General features: G+C 38.2%; 1 protein-coding gene across 1 annotated transcript; it reads left to right on the top strand.

Moving 5' to 3' along the window:
• The first annotated feature begins 167 nt into the window (after nucleotides 1–167).
• w (eye pigment precursor family transporter white) lies at nucleotides 168–21,508 on the top strand. Its single transcript, XM_074088239.1, has 13 exons — nucleotides 168–467; nucleotides 4,656–4,878; nucleotides 5,610–5,848; nucleotides 7,687–7,758; nucleotides 9,962–10,141; nucleotides 10,533–10,690; nucleotides 11,908–12,088; nucleotides 12,589–12,762; nucleotides 13,653–13,784; nucleotides 14,670–14,898; nucleotides 19,005–19,110; nucleotides 19,588–19,759; nucleotides 20,731–21,508. The coding sequence occupies exons 1-13, from the start codon at nucleotides 384–386 to the stop codon at nucleotides 20,830–20,832; spliced, it is 2,052 nt and encodes a 683-aa protein (XP_073944340.1). The 5' UTR covers nucleotides 168–383; the 3' UTR covers nucleotides 20,833–21,508.

Raw genomic sequence — 21,508 nt, 5'->3', positions numbered from 1 at the left:
GACTGACCGTGTTTCATTCGGATTTTTTTACCAGCTACCTACCTATTATGACACGATTGCGTGTTAATGTTTTAGGCAGCCTTATCGCGCTGTCACAAGTAACTGCATTATAATTGTAGACTGGATACAAATAGAGGGAAATATTTGCCTAGAGTAGGTACACCAACTCGGCCACTCGGAGGTAAGTCGCGATTGGGCAATCGCCGCGATCATTTGGAGGCGTCGTCGCTCGAGCGCGCTCGCTTCTATTTGCCGCCAAAACTAGAAATTGTGCCATCCCTATGTTGACGTGAAGTTCTGTGATAACAAGATAAACATTTCACATTGGAGCGGTGTATTCAGACTGAATTAAATTTATTTAAATTGTTTTCAAATAAGAGAAAATGACGGCCAGTAATGAAGAGCATGAACCTCTGATATCCACTTCAGCTGAACATCAACGGGCTACGTACAATGCTTCGCCACAGGTAAGCCCGTTTATATTATTATACATAAAAAATAAAATATTTTATTTCGAAACGATCTGAATGGCGAGTTGCCGAATATATCTCCGAATAAGAGGATAAGTGGATGAAGAAGCCTTTGCTTATCAGTGGGATACATAAAGGTTATATAATAAATAAATACATAAAATAGAAACTAAAGTATGTACCTAGTACTTTTCTAAAGCCTGTGGTTAGGAAATATTTTATGTTAGTTACATATATCTTTTGTTTGTTTCCATTTTAATAAGTAGAAACCATTTGATTTTCATATTATGAATTGCTGAAATCTATACCGTGCGGTGTAATTTTGGTTGATAATTTTAAATAAATAATTAAGTAAAATTTCGATTAAAACGCTACAGAAGCAGGAAAGGAAAAACAATCTTTTATCTTTTCCAATGAATTGTGGCAAACCAAGATATATTATAATGGTATCAAGCGCTCAAAATTGTTAATGGAACCATTAAAAACACTGGTTGAATTTGAGACAAAGGTTAAAACAAGTTTAATGCACCGGTTCCACGAGTTTCGAAATGCCTTCCTATGTCTGCGAAGCCACAGAAGACGAGCTGCGACCATTTTATTTTAGTTACAAATCTACTCTCTTGTGAAACAGTACCTAATTAATGTTAAAAAAGTTTTAACTCCAATTTAATCGTTATTTAAGAACATGACTATATTATAGTTTTAAAACAGCTATATTACAGTTTTAAAACACGAGCACGAGCACGGTTAACACGAGGCATTTTTGTAGCATTCAGGCAGGTCTGATTTTAACTGAATGAATGCCATCGGAACAAACATTAACAAAAAACCTAAGCTCTGTTGCGTTTCACTGGCGTAACCCAACAACTAGATCATTTTTACTCCTAATCGATATCTCTAAGCCTAAGTCTTCAACCCAATTCTATCAATTGCCCTCTATTCACTGCAATAGGTCGCTTCCTGCAAGATGCTAGGCTCATAGGACAGTATCTAGCGTAACTTAACGCAGAAAGTCACGTTCTAGTTTCGCAGCCGATCATAGATTAGGAACGCGTAGCGACACTTTTGGCACTGTAGGCCGTAGGCTTGTGACTAATTTGGGTTAAGTTAGGTACGTTTTAACTTGTGAAGTGAAGCTTAGCCACTGGTTGGCTTTAAAGGGGGCGTGGCCGCGGAATAAAACAAAATCTAGTATGAAAGCCTTGACACTGTGATTTTTATGATAGGTTTATTTTTATCAAACTCGTTTTGGAGCACGCGTAGGTATCTTGATAAATTCTGTCCTCGTTTGTGTATCCCGTTGGGTGTGTTCTTAGATAGAAGTGAAGATATTAAAACAAAAAAAATATTAGTTACCCTTGACATGACTCTACAAAATTATGAGGGTTGAATATTTCAAAATTACAGTGACTAATAAATAACTAATAAATAGTCTTATGGCTTATCTTAATATATAATCAATTTTATAGCTTTCTTAATCTGATTAGGAGCTCGTGTACTATTATTTGCTACTTTAGTCTTAATAGGTAGTCTCTAATAGCGCCGACGCAGGCAACCGAGCTTCGCTTGGGCTAAATCTCGAAAACACGCGTTTTCCCAGAGGTAAGACTAAATTAGGAGTGCTGTTTCACCATCAATTGATTAGTGTTAACTGGCGGTTAGGTGTGATGCCGTCTCTATTTGTTTTGTTTGAATAGACGGAGACGGCATCATATTTAACCGTCGGTTAACGCTAATCAATGGATGGTGAAACAGCCCCTTAGACAAGTGAAGTACTAACTAGTTACTAAATAGATTAGTTCCGCTTTCGTCATGTAAGTTTTCGGGTCATAAGGCACTATGCGGGTGTGAGACGTCGCTACCGGTATACCGTGCGGGAAACCCGACACTGTTCCGGAATACCGGTAACCGACACCGGTAATAATTCCATCCGGTAGTTAACACCCCGTAAATGTTAGTAGGTATGGGTTGGATTCGTGCTTATAGGCTTAGTAGGTATAGCTTTTTGATAGACGAAATTTAAAATTATGAAATTTAAGTCGAAATTTTAAACGTCATACAAAATTTAATATTTCTTGCTCATCGATCTATATTTATCATTGGCGTATCTAGGGTTATCTTTTAGAGGGGGGGCTGGCCTGGATTTTTGTGTGAAGATATCGGTATTATAAAATTTTGAATCGGTAGCCCAAAATCATGGGGTGTGCACTAGACCATACAGGGGTGTGCACGGACCACCCCCCCCCCCCTCTATATACGCCTATTATGATATTTATTACCAATAGAATTTAAAACAAATTGGGACGCTCTCATCTGAGATCAGAGACAACTGCTACCTAAAATAATATATAGGTAAAATTAGGGCATGTAGGTACCTACATAATTCGGTTGGAACACGCAAACTTTTTCAGCGAACGGAATACTTATTCAATTCGTCGAATGTTCCTCGAAATTTTACAGATAGTCAATATCATCTAAACTCCAAATGATATCATTCGTATTGGATATTTTCTGGCTTCTTGTATCGTACGTGCGCCTGGTGGCAATGTGCTTTCGGCCCCTTGCCGCGGTGTCAGATTCGCGACAGCCCCTGTTAGCCGACGTGGATAATGCTGAGCAGGTAATTTTCTACGTTGCAAAGCGATTGGGTATTTACGTAAACAAAGCCCGCTTTGTTAGACATGTATTCTATTTTTGAACCAAACCGTAAAAAAAAACTTATACTTAATATTAAAAAAAAAAAACATTTTACCGAGTACTAAAACTATGAAAATAATTGTTTACCAGTTTGAAGTCGGTGCTTCAGCATCATGATCCAGTATTTAGAGTATTATACAAAGCCCAATATCTAGTTTGTAGGTAAGGTGAATTATAGGTCCAAATTGGTAGAGAAATATTTTCATCTTATTTTTTGCTTTTATAAGCTTAATGCCATGCTCTCTACTTTTTACAAAAGATTGCTTTTCCAATGCAGACACGTAAATTATTGAGGAGTCTTCCTGGTGCTTCATAATCCGTTGCAATTTATCATACCTATTCATTGCAACGGATGGGAGCATAGATTGCTTAGCAACTGTGTTAAAGTGACTGTGGTCTTGGTCTTCCTCATCAGTTCAAGTTAATGGTGATTGAGCAAATAAAATACACGACGAGTTACTACTAAAAACTCAAACCCCTGTTTCTATTTACTACCCAGGTACAAGTATTGTAATAATTATCAGTAATGGACTTTCATTGCAATGAATAAGATTAGCCGGTACTTATAGTCCGTGCCGTGCGCGGTTTTAAGTTCTCTTCCCGTGGGTGCCGTAAAAAGAGACTAAGGCATCTAATGTGAGAATGGAGCAACGCTCTCTATTGTCAACTTTGTACAAACTTTGGATGCCACCCCTGGGGTGCGGAAGGCAAGGGAAAACCACTATTTTCCCGAGAAATTCATCATGATGGTTCACTACTGACTGATCCTCATTCGATTCGAATAAAATATTGAGTATTGAAACCACGACCACTCAGTCAGAATGTAACGTCCTAGAGTAGACTTAAATATTACATAGGTAGATCGTTGCCTAGAGGCATATTTGATGCTGATGGTAAATTGATGTTCTACGAGTAGGTATATTGTAGGGTTATTATTTATGATGACGTGTTTATTTGAGGCGCAAAAAGTTATTTTGTGCTTTAATTTTATATGCACAACGTTATTTTTAAGTATCCATTAGTGGTTTTTTTAATCTTGTTTGAGTCCAAAATACTGACGGGTCTATCCTATCCGGTGTGAGGAGTAATTTCAATGTAATTTGACATTTTATAAAAAGTAGCTTCACGATTATTTTGAGCATACCTACTCGTAAGTAGTCAATAGAGCATCACGTGGCTTTTAACCAACTTCAAAAAAAGTGGTTAACAATTTGATTGAATGTTTATTTATGTTTGTTACCTCAGAACTCCGTTATTTATGATTATGATGTACCTATAATGTTTGATGTAATGATGTTTAATATGTATTCAAGTATTTTTATCTATTTAAGATTTTTTCCGTTGCCACTACCCATAATATAAGCTTTTCTTAGTTCGGGACTAGTTCGATTGGTATCAATTGTCCCATGATATTATTTCGCCCCATCGCTAGGGCCTCATTCGGTGTCAATATCCACAAAACGTCAATGATCAAGAATTTTCCCCCAGACTTCTCCTACTCAAACTCCTCGCGTGAGTGGCGGCGAAGTGACTCTCACGATACCACAGCGTAACTATGGCGCCATCGGTGGCATTGAAAAGGTTACATACACCTGGGCGGACATCAATGCATTTGCCACCGAGAACAGATCCCGGACCAGAAGGTTCTGGAACTTCTGGAAGGCCTCGTCACACCGCATGTTCCAGCAGAGGAAGCAGCTATTAAAGAGCGGTAAGCAGCAGGGCAGCTTTCACAATAACAATAACAAAAAGATAGAGGAAGGGTGTTCAGGGTTGTACTTATCTAGATACTGATTTACGAAAAAATATTGATTTACTTTTAGAACAAATTTGGACTGGCTCTGTTGAATGTCTCTGTTGAATTTCTCAAAGGCCCGGCGACCTCTGTGTGTTGCTGGTGTTTATGGACGTCAATGATTGTTTCCCGTCAGGTGACCCGCATGCTCGTTTGCACAGTTGGCTAAGAAAGTCACTATTTTAGTAAGTAGGTACCGTTTGGCCCAACTGTCAAAAAAGTGGAGCAGGCAAGAGCAGGTTGGAATAGACAGTCGGATTACCAATATCTTTCACATAAGTAAGTATAAGTAACTGGTGCCTCTCAAGCAATACTGAACCAGGGTAGTTACATCCGACTGCATCCGATTGCAGGTGGTAGGACCTTGTGCAAGGTCCGCCCGGATTGCTACCACCATCTTGCTCGCTAATCCTGCCGTGAAATAGCAGTGCTTGCATTGTTGTGTTTCGGCGTGGAGAGTAAGACAGCCGGTGAAATTACTGGCACTTTAGGTATCCCATCTTAGGCCTCTAGGTTGGCAACGCATCTGCAATCCCCCTGGTGTTGCAGGTGTCTATGGGCGGTGGTAATCTCTTACCATCAGGTGACCCACTTGCTCTTTGCCATCCAGTCGAATAAAAAAAATCCTAGTAATTTTCCTCTAATAGTAAACGGCGCCGCATACCCCGGCGAGCTTCTCGCCATCATGGGCTCCTCAGGGGCTGGAAAGACCACGCTCCTCAACACCCTGACCTTCCGCACGCCCAGCGGGGTGGTGTCCAGTGGTACTCGGGCTCTCAACGGGCAGCCGGCGACGCCGGAAGCCTTGACGGCGCTGTCGGCGTACGTGCAGCAGCAGGACTTGTTCATTGGCACGCTCACAGTCAGGGAGCACTTGGTGTTTCAGGTGAGATTCATTTTGATTTGGCACACATAAAGGTTTCCCACAATCACCCGCATCTGCCACAGTGGAGCGTGGATAAATATTTGACACGTCCTACCGGCTCTAGAAATAGAGTCGTATCAGATATGCACGCTTTGTTGTGTCAGATATTGGTGCAGGTGACTGTACTGCACCCGCAACTGTAGCTCCATTATTTTAGGTGATCATCATTCCAGCCTAGTATGTCCCACCAGTGGTCGGATTGGCTTGAAATTTGGTGCAGGTATTTGTATGCTGAATGACAATGCAAGCACCTTTAGTCAATAAAATGTACAGTCAACATAAAAAGTTTGCAGCAAAACTGTTTTGTGTTTTACAAAAATTTGGGTAAAAGTTGTTTCACAAGAGCTGACACGAATGAATTGAACGAAAGTAATGTCACTTGTCACTGTGTGAGTGCCGCTCTCATACAGGAACCTTATAATATTTTGTACACAAGTAGGTACACAATACTTCTTATAACACTATTATCGCTTATTGAATCAATCTGTCTTTTAATCACTTCATGATGCACAATCGTCGCTGAATCAAGAGCCAACTTGTTGCCGGCCAGCATCTCCTAAGCCAGGACAAATAGAGCGGTCAGAACGAGATCACATATCAATCAAACTGTCTACCTTTTAATTTAGAAAGCTGCAATGCTTCCACAGCGTGCCTTTTGAACGGACGCCATGTTGGGTCATGTCATAATAGGTATTGAACATCCCGCGAGGCCGTCCACTAATTAATTTAAACCACAGGATTCCGTATGGCTCTAATCGAATTAGCTTTTTGTAGTTAAAGCCACAGAACAAATAATAAGAGAAGTAAATTGTCATACGAGCTAAAACGCGACCACTCATATGGCTAAAAAGCCACAGTACCAGGCAGGTAATTGCTCAGATGGTGGTTCAAATAGGATAATATTTCAATGCTGAGTATTGTAATCTACGAATAATCTACGAAAAACCGTGAAAACACATAAAAATGTGCGCTTGTTTACAACGGGAGAGGCGAATAAATTGCGACGTTGATTGTGGAATTAAATATACAAGATAACATTAAGGTTGACTGGCAGAGATCCCTGCAGGGATAAGTCCGCCTTTGTACTTAACACTAGTTTTATTTATGTAACCTTTTTGTGGAATAAAGAGTATAAACAAACAAACAAAGTTTGTAATGTTAACTTACATTCTTTTATTATTTGCTCTGTGTAATAATAAAGGTTAAACAAAAACTAGACACGGCAAAAACTTGATGCAAATTGAGTAATTACATTTTTCTTTATCATACCTACTGATCAATTAATTAATATTGTATAAGTCGCGGTGTAGGTAATGCAGCGGATTATTTGCACATAAAAAAAACATGTAATTTATAACTGCGAATCCGTTAAAGTGAAGAAAATTACCTAATTTTATGAAGATTTCTGTTTTCCGATTTCCCGTGTCAATTAATTACCCAAAAAATCCACATCATCCCAGCCTATTTACGTCTTACTGCTGGGCACAGGCCTCCTCTCAGAGTGAGAGGGCATGGGCCGTAGCTTTCCCACGCGGGTCCAGTGCAGATTGAAAACTTTACACATACCATTGAATTACTTTACAGGTGTGTGCAGGTTTCCTCACGATGTTTTCCTGCACCGTAAAGCTCGTGGTAATTTCAAATGTAATAATCCACATTTCCTTAAAATTACGTAGAGAGCATGTATGTATCTATTTGCTCAAATTTATGATGCTGTGCGAGATCATTGACTTTGTAATTTTTTTTTCTTCAAAATTATATCTATATAAGGATATTAATCTAATTTTATATTTGAACAGGCTCTAGTTCGTATGGACCGCCACATACCCTACGCTCAACGCATGCGTCGAGTGTCAGAAGTCATTCAAGAGGTAAGTTAGTGTAGGTATTTGCAGGTTTTTCATGCATGCCAACACTTATTTGCGACATTTAAGTAGGTACAGTCAAGTTCATAAACTTGTGAGCAAAAATATGATCAAAAATATCTGAACACGCTTCTACGCCGTTAGCAATAGAGTCGTGTTCAGAACAAAAAGTTTAAAAGTTTAAAACATGTATTTATACGGTACTAGCGTTAAAAATCAGTTCAAGCTTTGTCAAATTGTTTGACTCAGCGCCTGCTCTAGGTAGAGCGAGTAATCTACACCGCTTCCCTGCCTCTCAAAAGGCGCCATCATAATTTTATTTTGCTTTAAAAACTGGAGTGGCGCCCTTTGCCATTTGGCACCTAGAGCGACCGCTCTTCCAGCAATTTCGGAGTAGGCCCTCTGCTCTACCCCTGCAGGGCTACTACGAAACTCGAAACTCGATGTTCGTATCGTACTGTCCCTCTCGCTCTCGTATTAAATAGTATAAGTGTCACAGGGATCGTATGACACGAACTTCGAGTTTCGTAGTAGCCCTGCAGGGCCGGCGCCTGATTTGACTTGTCATGTTCGTAAATGCCTTGTCAGCTTGTTCAGCTCAGACATCCATAGAACCTGCTATATAAAGGTACCTTTTTATACACGGTGATTTTTAATCGGTGATCAGGAATAACAAAAAGCGATAAAGACGGTCATACTGAATAACTTTTCCCATGGGACCAATACGAAAATCGGAAATGCCTGGTTTCATTCATTGAGGCTGGTGAGATGCCGAGGTTTTCTATGAAATAGCTGATTTTGTTACCCCGTTTGTTCAGTATGACCGTCCTTATCGCTTTTAGTTATTCCTGATCACCGATTAAAAATCACCGTATATATAGCCCTATATGTAGTTACGTATGTATTTATTTTAAATGGTTAGGTATTGCGTGTGTTACTTCTTAGTCGGACTCCTTGTCAGTGTTGTGTTTTTGTGCAGACAAGACATCGCGAACCAAGATTGTTAAGCCACTCGCCACTGATCATAATTTAACCGATATACATACTAAGTAAATAGTACTCGTTAATAAACAAGTGGGTCAGCAATCTTAGTCGTAGATTTTCCCGAGGAGTGCTCTATGCGCTTGCATTTCTATCGGTTAGAGGTGTCGCTAGTACACTGGACCACAATGAAGCTTTATTTTCTCATGCACATGTTATTCGATAGGATAATTTTTCACTGTAGTATAAACGGATTCTTGGTCCTATTTGATCGATTAGAAAGTAGTTTTTTAATCTTTAAAGAACTAGGTTTTTTTATTGTACTATTTAAGTTTATCAGCTGTAATTAAATATTGATTAGGGAAAGTTACTCGAATGCGTTCTGGAAACAGGTTTCGGCTTTGAGCCCACGTGGTCCGAAGCAGACACGTCAATGGGTTCAATGAAATGTTACGGTGTTTTTATTGGGCTTACCTAGCTTTTACGTAGGTAGTTATTTAGTTCAACGAATAGGGAGCTTGTTTTGGATTACTAGTGTTAATTCACTTGACTATGAAATGATGGATTTAAGATTTTGATTTTGAATCTCAAATAATGATAATCTTATTTGTTTTGTTTTAGTTAGTTAAGCATAGTTTTACTTCTGTTGGTTGTTACTTTTAATTATCTCAATAATCCAGCATGTATAGGTATTTTATGTTGAGATATTTTTATTTTTTTATTTTTATCTGACTGGATGGCAAACGAGCAAGTGGGTCTCCTGATGGAAAGAGATCACCACCGCCCATAAACATCTGCAACACCAGGGGTATTGCAGATGCGTTGCCAACCTAGAGGCCGAAATAAGATGGGATATCTCAAGTGCCAGTAATTTCACCGGCTGTCTTACTCTCCACGCCGAAAGACAACAGTGCAAGCACTGCTGCTTCACGGCAGGATTAGCGAGCAAGATGGTGGTATTAAACCGGGCGGACCTTGCACAAGGTCCTACCACCTGCAAATTATAATTACAGACAAAATATTCCGAATATAAATAAATTCTACATGTTACCCGGTGTTATAAAATAAATGAATGCAGTTTATAGAGAAAAAACGAAAGAAAAAATTCAATTACAAAAAAAAGTTTTTTACAATTTAGAAAGAATAATAAAAAAAATGTTAAGCTACGATTCCGTACACAGCTGAGAGACCACCAAAATACGGCATTACATCTAGTTTTCCCTTCCAGCTAGCGCTATCAAAGTGTCAAAACACCGTGATCGGCATACCTGGCCGACTCAAGGGCATATCAGGCGGTGAGATGAAGCGCCTCTCTTTCGCGAGCGAGGTTCTCACGGACCCTCCCCTCATGTTCTGCGACGAGCCGACCTCCGGCCTGGACTCTTTCATGGCGCAGAATGTCATACAGGTGAAACACTTGAACATGATGTCTACTGGAATAGCTCGTTTGTGTTGAAATAATGTTAAAGGGTTTAGCAGTAGCGGGTTCTAATAAGTAATAATATATTTGTGGAGTTTTTCAATAGGGCTGCGTGTCGCTATGCCAGAGGTTTTCAACCGGTGTGCCGCAGCACACCAGTGTGCCGTGTATATTTTGCAGGTGTGCCCCGATCGCCGCGAAGTGTATGCGATTCGTACAAAAAGGAGTCCACGAGACCCTATTATGTTATACATGACATTATTTTGAAGTAAGGGATCGCCAATGCGGATCGGAATTATTTCCAATTATCCCTGGCCTGGATGGTCTTATTCTTATGATGATATTCTTCACCAACTGACTAGCGCATTGCTCCGTACAGGTACTCAAAGGTCTTGCACAAAAGGGAAAGACAGTGGTGTGCACCATCCACCAGCCATCATCAGAGTTGTACGCCATGTTCGACAAGCTTCTGATCATGGCTGATGGCAGAGTCGCCTTCCTCGGCTCGCCAGACCAGGCTACGGACTTCTTTAGGGAGTAAGTATCTTTAAGAGATGATTTTGACAGTAATTAGTACTATCTGCACTAGTTAAACTTTAATTTGACGCATCATTTATACGGATAGTGTCTTTTATGCATTTTTATTTGTAATTGCTTATGATTGTTCATTGATGGGCAAAAATTTCCTTTTTAGGGTTCCGTACCCAAATGGCAAAAACGGAACCCTTATAGTTTCGCCATGTCTGTCTGTCTGTCTGTCCGTCCGTCCGTCCGCGGCTTTGCTCAGGGACTATCAATGCTAGAAAGCTGTAATTTTGCACAAATATAATGTATATGTAAACTATGCCGACAAAATAGTACAATAAAAATAAAAAAAAATGTTTTTAGAGTACCTCCCTTAGACGTAAAGTGGGGGTGATTTTTTTTTCTCATCCAACCATGTAGTGTGGGGTATCGTTGGATAGTTTTTTAAAACCATTACGGGGTTGCTAAGCCGATTTTTCGACTCAGTGATCTGTTTACAAAATATTCAACTTTAAAGTGCAAATTTTCGTTAAAATCGGGCGTCCCCCCCTCTAAAATCTAAACCGGTGGGTAGAAAAATTTGAAAAAATTCAGGATATATAATTCAGGATAGGAAGTATATCAAACTTACAAGGAAAACTATAACGGTTAAGTTTTTTTGACAATTATTAGTAGTTTAAGAGTAAATAGCAGCCTAAGGTGTAAAATATACCTAAACTTAGAATATTCCGTACAAAATACGAAATCCTTAGAAAAATATTACTAATTTTTTTCGTAATGGCTACGGAACCCTATTTCGGGCGTGTCCGACACGCTCTTGGTCGTTTTTTTTTCTATTAAGCAATAAGAAAAGTTTGCAAATCTTTATTTGTTATGTCTTTCTGTCTATGCCTCAATGCGATAATGGAGCAAAAATATGCTCAGCGGCACAAAATTTGGCCTACAAAATACAAAATTACCTATTTATTACTGCATACATTTGAGGGCTAGATTTTTTGCCGCTCAGTAGGTATATTATAATATCGTCGATGATACTGCAATGTAGCGTAACCAGCAGGAGAGCCTTAAAATTAAATGTCTTTGTGTTTAAAAAATATATACCAGAAGCAAAATCTCTGCTACTTTTTTGTTGGTTAGGTACGCGACATTGCAGTATCATCGGCGATATAATTCAACGCTATGAAGGTACCTATTTTTTTTTTAAATTAAATTTGTCATATTTCTACCAGGTTAGGAGCCGCTTGCCCAGCTAACTACAACCCAGCAGACCACTTCATACAGATCCTGGCTGGCGTGCCAGGCCGCGAAGAGACCACTAGACACACCGTGGACACAGTGTGCACGGCTTTTGCCAAGTCAGAACTAGGCTGCAGTATAGCTGCTGAGGCTGAAAACGCATTGCTCCATGAGGTAAGATTCTGGGATTTGAATAACTATAAATTCAAAGTGTATTGACATCCAGTGGGTTCGAGCTTGGGTTTGCATCTCTGAGTTTTTCGGAATTCATTTACGACAATTTGTTAGAAATTGAAAGTGAAGAACGACAATGAGTGGAAATTAATGCGGAGAGATTCAATGAAGTGTGTGAAGTTTCACAGTCCGCACTGAGTCCGTGTGGGAACTGAAGTCGTAGTCCTCCTATTTTGAGAAGAGCCCTGTACCATACAGTGGACCAAGACAATGGAGAACTAATTTAAAAGTCAGTTTCTATCATTTATAAGAGCTGAATTATCTAACTAAACAATCAAATAAAATAAAAACTATTGATGCTTGATAGAGTTCATTAACCTGTGATGAACATTTTGATGTTTTAATTCGTTAACTCGCTTTAATCAAAAATATTATTAATTTCTTCCTACCTTGCCTATTTTGATATTACTCTCTTCTTACAATTTCCTTCTCTGAACCAGCGCAAGATCTCAGCAGGCTGGGCGGAGACGGCCTGGAACAACACGAGCTTGCGCAAGCGCCGGTCCCCCTACAAGGTGTCGTGGTGGGCCCAGTTCCGAGCAGTGCTCTGGCGCTCCTGGCTCTCCGTGACTAAAGAGCCTATGCTCATCAAAGTGCGGTTCCTGCAGACTATTGTGAGTATGAGCCGAAGATTGGATTATCTATCTAAATACAACGTTGCAAAATACTCCCAAATGGAAGAATGCACCGAGTTAGGATTTCTTTTAATGGAAGCTCTTTCACTTCGTTTTCCAGCACAGGACACTAATTTATTATTGAACTCTTGTGTTGGCTATAAATAAGCCAGAAGTAGGCGGGGTTTTCACATTAAAGTTGTCAGCATCCCTGAAATTCGCATAAGCGTTTTCGCTCGTCTTTTATTATCCGGAGAGCTGAGGGGTGGAATTCCCTGCCTGCGTCTGCGTTCTCTGATAGCTATCAGGGAATCTGACCGTCTTAAGATCTACGGTGAATGGGGTACATTATATAGGGAAGCGTGCTCATCTTAGTCTATATCTTCGCTTACCATAGGCGTAAAATTTGTGGGCAAACGGAGGCCTATTTTGTATATAAAGAAAGAAAGAAACTAAAATTAAGCTACTTTTGTTTTGTAGAGCAGTGGCTTTATTTGGTAATCCACAAAATGCCTTTTTCTTCTCACGTGTAGGTTTTCATCATTACATAAATATGTACATGAAATGTTCCTTTCCACCAATATCCAGACAGTATTGAGGGTTCCGTACCCGAAGGTGGCAAACGGAACCTTATTAATGTCGCTACACTGTCATTTTGACTCTCTGTCTGCAACAGATGACAACTATCGTAGTAAAAATTCCCGGATTTTTCACATTGAGTTTAGTTACCTATGCATATCATTACTTGTCACTGTATAAACTGTATTGTGGTGGAGTTAATAAACGAATTTATTTATTTATCTATTTATGTATTTAGCTTTCTCGTTACCTAATATTTTGTACGTTTCCACAAGCAGCGTTGTTTATTAATTAACCGGTGATGTATTTAGATGGTGTCAATACTGATCGGAGTGATCTTCTTCGGGCAGCATCTCGATCAGGACGGTGTCATGAATATCAACGGTGCCATCTTCATGTTCCTCACCAACATGACCTTCCAGAACATCTTTGCTGTCATCAATGTGAGTACTGATATCTTTGGCATCATTATCTTTATCAATTTTGTTATCTTTATGCTTTCATACTAAAAATTACATGAATGAAATTCTTACACTATTACTATATCCATCCGTTAGTCTGTCTGTTTGCCATCGGTCTTCAGCTTAGCTTATAGCCTCTTAGTACTGAAAACTTGTACTTTGGTATGGATGTACACAATATTTATACCTACCCCAATAATTAATCCAATCAATACGTTAGAAAATTAATTCATGTAGAAGTAATTACACTATACCTATAAAATTGTCGTCATTGTTGATCCACAGTGGCGCCAATAGGCCAGACTTTACTATTGTTTTACTTGGCACGAGTTTCTGATTGTTGTTACTATTTAACCCGTCGCTCGACCAACGACTTTTTTTGGGTAATTTTGGACTAGTACCCTATGTTAAAGGGTGATCTAAACTAGTAACAAAAATTGACTAATCACGAGTACTTAGATACGCGCCACTGTGCTGCGCAGAGCGTTCGACGGGTTAATTGGAAGTTAAGTGCTGACCAGGAGTTAGATGCAATTAAAATTCACAGTATAGTTAAATACAAATTAGTGTTTAAAAAATCAGTATTGCTTCATATTAAGTTAAAATTGTCAGTAAAGTTAAATAACAATTAGTGTTAAAAAATGCCAGGATTGCTTCATATTACGTCAAATTGTTCTGAGTGAATCATAGATGTAACTATACCAAGTACTAGATTTTTGATCTAAGTATAGAGAGATCTAAGATCCAAAGAAACCAACTTTCCATATCAACTTATTATTTCGTTTGAGTGAGGAAAAAAGAAGAAATCGATTATTTTAAAAAATACAACTTAAAGATTCGGTCTGAAAATCCATTTCTGTCAACCAGGTATTCTGCTCTGAGCTTCCAATCTTCATTCGGGAGCACCACAACGGAATGTATCGAGCCGACGTCTACTTCCTATCAAAGACTCTGGCAGAAGCACCTGTCTTCGCCACCATACCGCTTGTGTTCACCACTATAGCGTATTACATGATTGGCCTGAATCCTGCGCCTGAGCGGTTCTTCATCGCTTCAGGATTGGCTGCGCTCATCACAAATGTGGCTACGTCTTTCGGTGAGTAGTAGAAATTTGACATGAAACTAAAAGAAAAAGTTGATAAAGCAGAGCAAAATCGGTATCTAATTGTAACTGATTTAAAAACAAGGATTAGGTTCTCAATTCGTCGGAATATTTATTTATGTGCTGATGTTCCTTGATTTCTCGAAGATGGCTAGAGCAATTTTTTTTAAAGTGTACCTCTCATGTGGTCTAATAGTCATTAGGGCAAGATTTGATGTTGGGATCTTCCTAGAAAAATCAAGGGAATCATGATTGGTTTTTTGGAGTCTTTTTGTATTTTTTATTTCAACTCCAAATTTATTACTTTCACGGTTATCCCGTGAAAACCATATCGAAAATACAAACTAAACCTGAACCTGAACTGTCCAGCGGTGGTGTAGGGGTTATAGCACGCAGCACGGAATGCTGAGGACCTGGGTTCGATTCCCAGTGCTGGTATCTTTTTCTGTTTCTTTTTCAGTGCATCCATGACTCCATGCCTCAGTTTGTATTTTCGAAATCGAGGGAACTCTTCAAATATTGTAGGCACGCTTATGGTCATTTTAGCTAACACAAAAGGTAGTATTTAGATAAGGTTCATAACCTGGCCTACTCCTGTTAGCTCGTGCTAAACCACTGGCTTCAAGTAGATGAACAGGTAGCGTGCACCGCAACATATTTGAATTTGACTTTCTGTGGTAGCACATTAAGTAATTTGCTTACATATGACGACCGGATGGCCAATTGGTTAGAGAACCTGGCTATGAAGCTTGAGGTCCCGGGTTCGATTCCCGGCTGGGGCAGATATTTTTTATGAATAATACGAATGTTTGTTCTCGGGTCTTGGATGTTTAATATGTATTTAAGTATGTATTTATCTATATAAGTACCTATGTTTATCCGTTGCCTAGTATCCATAGAGGTAGTAGAAGCTTTGCTTACCTCTAGTTTGGGGCTAGGTCAATTGGTGCCAAATGTCCCATGATATTTATTTATTTATTATTTAGTTATATCTCCACGTTTTAGTTATTTTTTTTTTCATGAAGTTTTTTTGACTGACATAAAATAAGGATCTAACAGAAACTTGTGCTAGGCTGCTGACGCTTAATTCCCATAGAAGACCCAATTTTATTTTTGGTGGAGTAGAGAACGCCTTAACCATCTCCTGTCGTAAGTTGTATGTGTTAATTAAATTTAATAAAGCAAAAAACCCGACTGCCTTAAAAACTAAAAGGAAGAAAATAAATCTAGTGGTCTGGAACTCTGTCAAGAAGCTCATTTAAGGTTCAGCAGTCGGGACCCATTACCAAGATTTTTTGAGCTGATTACGATTTGAATGGGTCCCGACTGTTGAACCTTAAATGAGCTTCTTGACAGAGTTCTAGACCGCTAGATTTATTTTATTCGATTTAGTTTTTAAGGCAGTCGGGTTTTTTGATTTATTAAATTTAATGTTTTTTATTTTATACTTTTTTGATATTTCTGTGAAAATAGTACATTAAAAGTATTATAACCCATATATATTTAGAATGGGCTAATTATTAGCTTTCATTTGATTCCCATATTGTTACAATACAAAATATATTTTTTTATTCCTTCGCCATATTTTTTTTCGCAGACGCCATATTGAAATATTACCCTATGTCACTCCGACAGTTATGACGAATCCAATGATACCTCATATGTTACAATCCGTCCAGCCGTTTAGGCTGCAGCGAGGACCAAAGAAATGGACATACATACCCACATACATAAATACATACATACATACATACTTACTTTTTCGGGCAGTCGGGTAAAAAAGAATTCCTTTATGTCGCCTGTTAGCAACGACTTGCTCAGACCTTAGAGTGGTTCTTATTCTTTAAAATGATGGCGTAATCTAAAATCATGTTGCAATAGTTTTAACTGATTGACTCTGATCGATTTTTAACAATTCAGTTAAAATGACACTGCAATAAAATTTTAACATCTCAGTAACGATCTAACGCATTAAATATTGATAGTTATAATTGTAAAAAAAGATTTTTGTAAGTTCTGCGAGCAGTTTAAATGGAACTCGTGAAACCGGTTTGATGGACAGGTTACCTGGAAATAGTAACAAAAAGTGTCATCGTGAATGCTATAATTTATAGCCTTCTGTTTGTTTTTCTAGAAACTCAAATACCGGATTAGAAAAAATTACGGGCAGTCATGTAAAAAAGAATTCCTTTATGTCGCCTGTTAGCAACGACTTGCTCAGACCTTAGTGGTTCTTATTCTTTAAAATGATGGCGTAATCTAAAATCATGTTGCAATAGTTTTAACTGATTGACTCTGATCGATTTTTAACAATTCAGATAAAATGACACTGCAATAAACATTTAACATCTCAGTAACGATCTAACGCATTAAATATTGATAGTTATAATTGTAAAAAAGATTTTTGTAAGTTCTGCGAGCAGTTTAAATGGAACTCGTGAAACCGGTTTGATGGACAGGTTACCTGGAAATAGTAACAAAAAGTGTCATCGTGAATGCTATAATTTATAGCCTTCTGTTTGTTTTTCTAGAAACTCAGAGTGTATCTTGCCGTCCCGCTGACGTTTGTATTATTTAATACTAGAGTGAGAGGGACGGTAAGATACGAACTTCGATTTGTGAAGTTTCGTAGTAGCCCTATTCGCCTTTGTCTTCTCTTAAACAAACGCTAGTGCGAACTTCGACATTCATTTTGCAAGCTGCCAAAAACATGTGAAGGTTGAATTGCGTAATATTATCTGGGGAGTTTGATGATTCCCATCATGAAACTGATATTGGGGATTCAAAGAATGAATACAAAATGTCATGCTCTAAAAACTAGGAGTAGGTTACAGTACATCTGTCATCGGTTCGACTATTAAGTTCCCAAGAACGTAAACCGTAAAAATAATTTAACATGACAAATGACTATCTATTTATCATACATATGTTGATTAAAATACATTTTATTGTAGTAACCAATTGATCATAGTGTTATTAATAGTGATCGTCACGTAACATCAATCTATTAAGCTAATTTCTATCAACTACACCATCACCATCTCAAATATCTCGATACTTTATATCCATTATGCCGCCCTTTATTCTTGACAATTTCCAATCAAGTGTCAACATATATGAGAACCGGATGGTTGCGCTTGATTCGGAATTTTTATATCAGCTACATTTGCGTGAATACTTAGTGGCTCAACCTTTTTTGATACTGGTTTTAGCTTCTTAAGTAAGTACATTCTACGTTAAATATAATGACCCGGATAACTCACGTCTTAAATCGAGTTTAGCTCGACATGAGTCGCGTTGCTCCGGAGACGAAGGGCTACGGATTAGCCCGAAACATGTCGAGCTAAACTCGATTTAAGACGTGAGTTATCCGGGTCATTATATTTAATATGAGTGAGTCTCACGGTAGTTTCATGTTCAAAATTACATTCTACGTTATTACATTAAGATTTAGGTGCAATTTGTACCTACTCTTTTACTACAGCTAAGATTGCTACTCGTACGAACAGCATTCTCGTAATTAGTTAGCAGTTGCGTAATTTTGAACTTAATGACTGTTTATTCTAACGCTTTTTATTTCAACAAGAGTTGGCTGAGATATCGTAAAAATGCTAACAGTCGACCTTGTCTGGGTTACACGTGTAAGTAATTTGGACCCATAAGGCGCTGTATCCATGCCGAGATTATTTTTAAAGTGACGGCTTAGTGAAGCCTCCGGTATGTTAATTACGTTCTTGTGCTTTTGTGGGGGAGTTTTTTATCAGTAACTAATCGTAGTTATTTGTTTAGATTTTGAGGTTTAAAAGTGAACGATTAAAACCTGTAAGCATTTGTATTTATCTCTATAAAACTCGGTTTCTACAGAGGGCCAAATGTTAAGAAAAACTAGGTTTCTCTGTTTTCTGCTACCTAGGCGATATTATGCACCGTTTACTTCTCTAGGTACATATTTACATTAATAAATTATGTGTTATCCTACTTTCATTAAACTGTCAATATTATTTTCGAGACACAAAGTTACGTGTCATGTACCTAATTCTCATTGCTTTTCTGTAGATATAAAAGTATGTTTTTGTCTCTTACTAATAATTTTATTGCAGGCTATCTGATTTCGTGTGCGAGCAGTAGCGTAAGCATGGCGGCATCAGTGGGTCCGCCCATCATCATTCCATTCATGCTGTTCGGAGGGTTCTTCCTTAACTCTGGGTAAGTCTTTTACAGCCAATACAATAGAAGTGCTACAGCTACTAGGTAGGTATTTAGCGTCCACTGGTACTGCTAAGTATTACTTGCGATCAGGTATTACTAGGGTTGAAGGAAATATCAATTGATATGAGAAAATGTTCATAAGCGACGTATGGATCACCAATATTGACAATAGTTCCAAATTTGAAATACTGTCTTATCTTTAGATTTAATGCCACAGTTAGATTATGTGTTTACAACAAACCTCTAACCGATGCCCTTCGTATCGTCATGATCATTATTATTCAATATTATTGCTATAATTTTTCTCGAGTTGAACTCACAGCATTTTGGAAAATCTTTGAGGGCTACCTAGAATAGGTTACGTTACGTTTATTGGACAAGTCGATAGTGTCAGTATTTTTTTTTGACTAAATAATACATCGCGCAAAAAATATTAAACCATTCAATATAGCTTCAATCCCTATTTCTCCTTAGCTCTGTACCTCCGTACCTGGGCTGGATTTCCTACCTGTCTTGGTTCCGCTACGGCAACGAGGCTCTGCTGGTCAACCAATGGGCTGGTGTGGACTCCATCGCCTGCACCAGAGAGAACTTCACCTGCCCTGCTTCAGGACAAGTCGTGCTTGAGACGCTCAGCTTTTCCGAGGTTAGTACGAATATGTCCAATCTGCTGAAGCGTTTTTACAGGATTCATATCACATCTAGTGTTGACGTCTATTTATGGGTAAACTTGTCAATGATTTAAGTTTTTTAGTAGCTACAATAGTAATTTCCTATACGTTTAGAGAATCCTGTGTACTTGTTTTGTTGCCAACATAATAATTTTGGTTGAAAAGGGCTTCGAATATTTAGTTTTGTCTAAGGTACAATGATAGCTCTGGTGCTGCCAAAACCTCATTATAATGGAGATTGTCGTAAATGATTGCACCATACTAACCTGAGAATGACCATGAGAATATTTTAACGGAAATATTTGATTGCCTTTAAATTGATGGTAGTTCAGTACAGGAAGACGGAGAATCGTCGGAGATGCGTAAGGGAATCGTGTTTTGTTTTTCTTTATTGGGTGTTTTTATTATTTTTAACCCCCGACGCAAAAAAGGGGTGTTATAAGTTTGACCGCTATGTGCGTCTGTCTGTCTGTCTGTGGCACCGTAGCTCTTCAACGGGTGTACCGATTTGAATGCGGTTTTTTTTTATTTGAAAGCAGGTTTTCTAGCGATGGTTCTTACTTGTTTTATCAAAATCGGAGATATTGAACTTTGAAGTGACAACGTCGGGGGTTTTCCAACTTCTTGTTGGTAAGGTTATTACTCCTAATGCCCTTGATGTACCATCACAACATGGGATTGTTGGGCCACTTGTCACTGTCCGTAACTTTACCGTTTGATGCTAATTGGGTTTAAAAATTATAATATTTACCACGCGTGTATATTAAGTATAGTTCACTAACAAAGAACTAGGTTTAAACATAAAGGACGATGAATAGAATTTGCTAATAAGTTTATTATGCACATTCCACAGAGATTTTAAATCGGAATATAGTCGTAGTACTAAAGTATTAGCACAAGAATTGAGGAAAAATTAGGATTTAATTGTTTTTTTTTTTTTCAATAGGCCGACTTTACATTCGACGTGGTCAACATGGTCCTTCTATTCATCGGGTTCAGATTGCTCGCGTACATCGCACTTCTGATGCGCGCGCGACGCGGCAAGTAGTTTTCCAACAAAGAAACAAACATTGAACATCATATACGGTGCTGGAGCTTGCAGGTTCTTTGCTAGATTGATGCAGTTTACAATACTTATTGTTTCGTTGAAAACTGGGTAAACATGATACCTACAGGAGGTAGAGAGTTTTAGCTGCTCTATAAACTAAATATTTTGTACATTGAAGTTGTTAAATTTTTATAGTTTTTTTAGTTGCTTGTAATTTGATTTATATGTGGCTAATGTCAGTTTGTTGTTAAATGTAAATTTGTGATTGAACAAGTATTAGTAATTAAAGAAAAGGTGAAGAAAAAGTGTCATAAAATCTGCCATAAGCTACTGCAAAATCTTAATTCTTTAAAAATTGTCTACTGAATATTTCCTGTTAGGACTTAATTTATTGTTTCCCCATGTTTATACGCAGATAGTTGAAAATTACTAGATAAAAGACTTCCGGGCACATAAAATGTTTAAAGTATACGTTCTAAATAAATTATTTAGGAATTCAAAATTTAATGCGTGCCCGGCAATTGAATATTATGTAAGTGATATTATTATAATATAAGATTACTTACCAGAACTTGTGTCTAGGTACATATTTTTTAATTTTTGAGTAAAACATGTTTTATCTTTTTGTTATGCCACTTTATGTACCTAATAAATGTGTTAAAAGTGATCTGATGAA

The sequence above is a fragment of the Choristoneura fumiferana genome, chromosome 5 (assembly GCF_025370935.1).
Source record: "Choristoneura fumiferana chromosome 5, NRCan_CFum_1, whole genome shotgun sequence".
In the NCBI taxonomy this organism is placed as follows: domain Eukaryota; kingdom Metazoa; phylum Arthropoda; class Insecta; order Lepidoptera; family Tortricidae; genus Choristoneura; species Choristoneura fumiferana.
The sequence above is the reverse complement of the archived record's forward strand: the minus strand, read 5'-3'. Positions and strand labels throughout refer to the sequence as shown.

What these genes read in the sequence shown, in the direction of transcription:
- w (XM_074088239.1), top strand. Translation starts at nt 384, where the DNA reads ATGACGGCCAGTAATGAAGAGCATGAACCTCTGATATCCACTTCAGCT. An exon ending in GAAGCAGCTATTAAAGAGCG is followed by an intron (nt 4,879 to 5,609) that starts GTAAGCAGCAGG and finishes TTCCTCTAATAG; the next exon opens with TAAACGGCGCCGCATACCCC. An exon ending in AGACGCTCAGCTTTTCCGAG is followed by an intron (nt 19,760 to 20,730) that starts GTTAGTACGAAT and finishes TTTTTTCAATAG; the next exon opens with GCCGACTTTACATTCGACGT.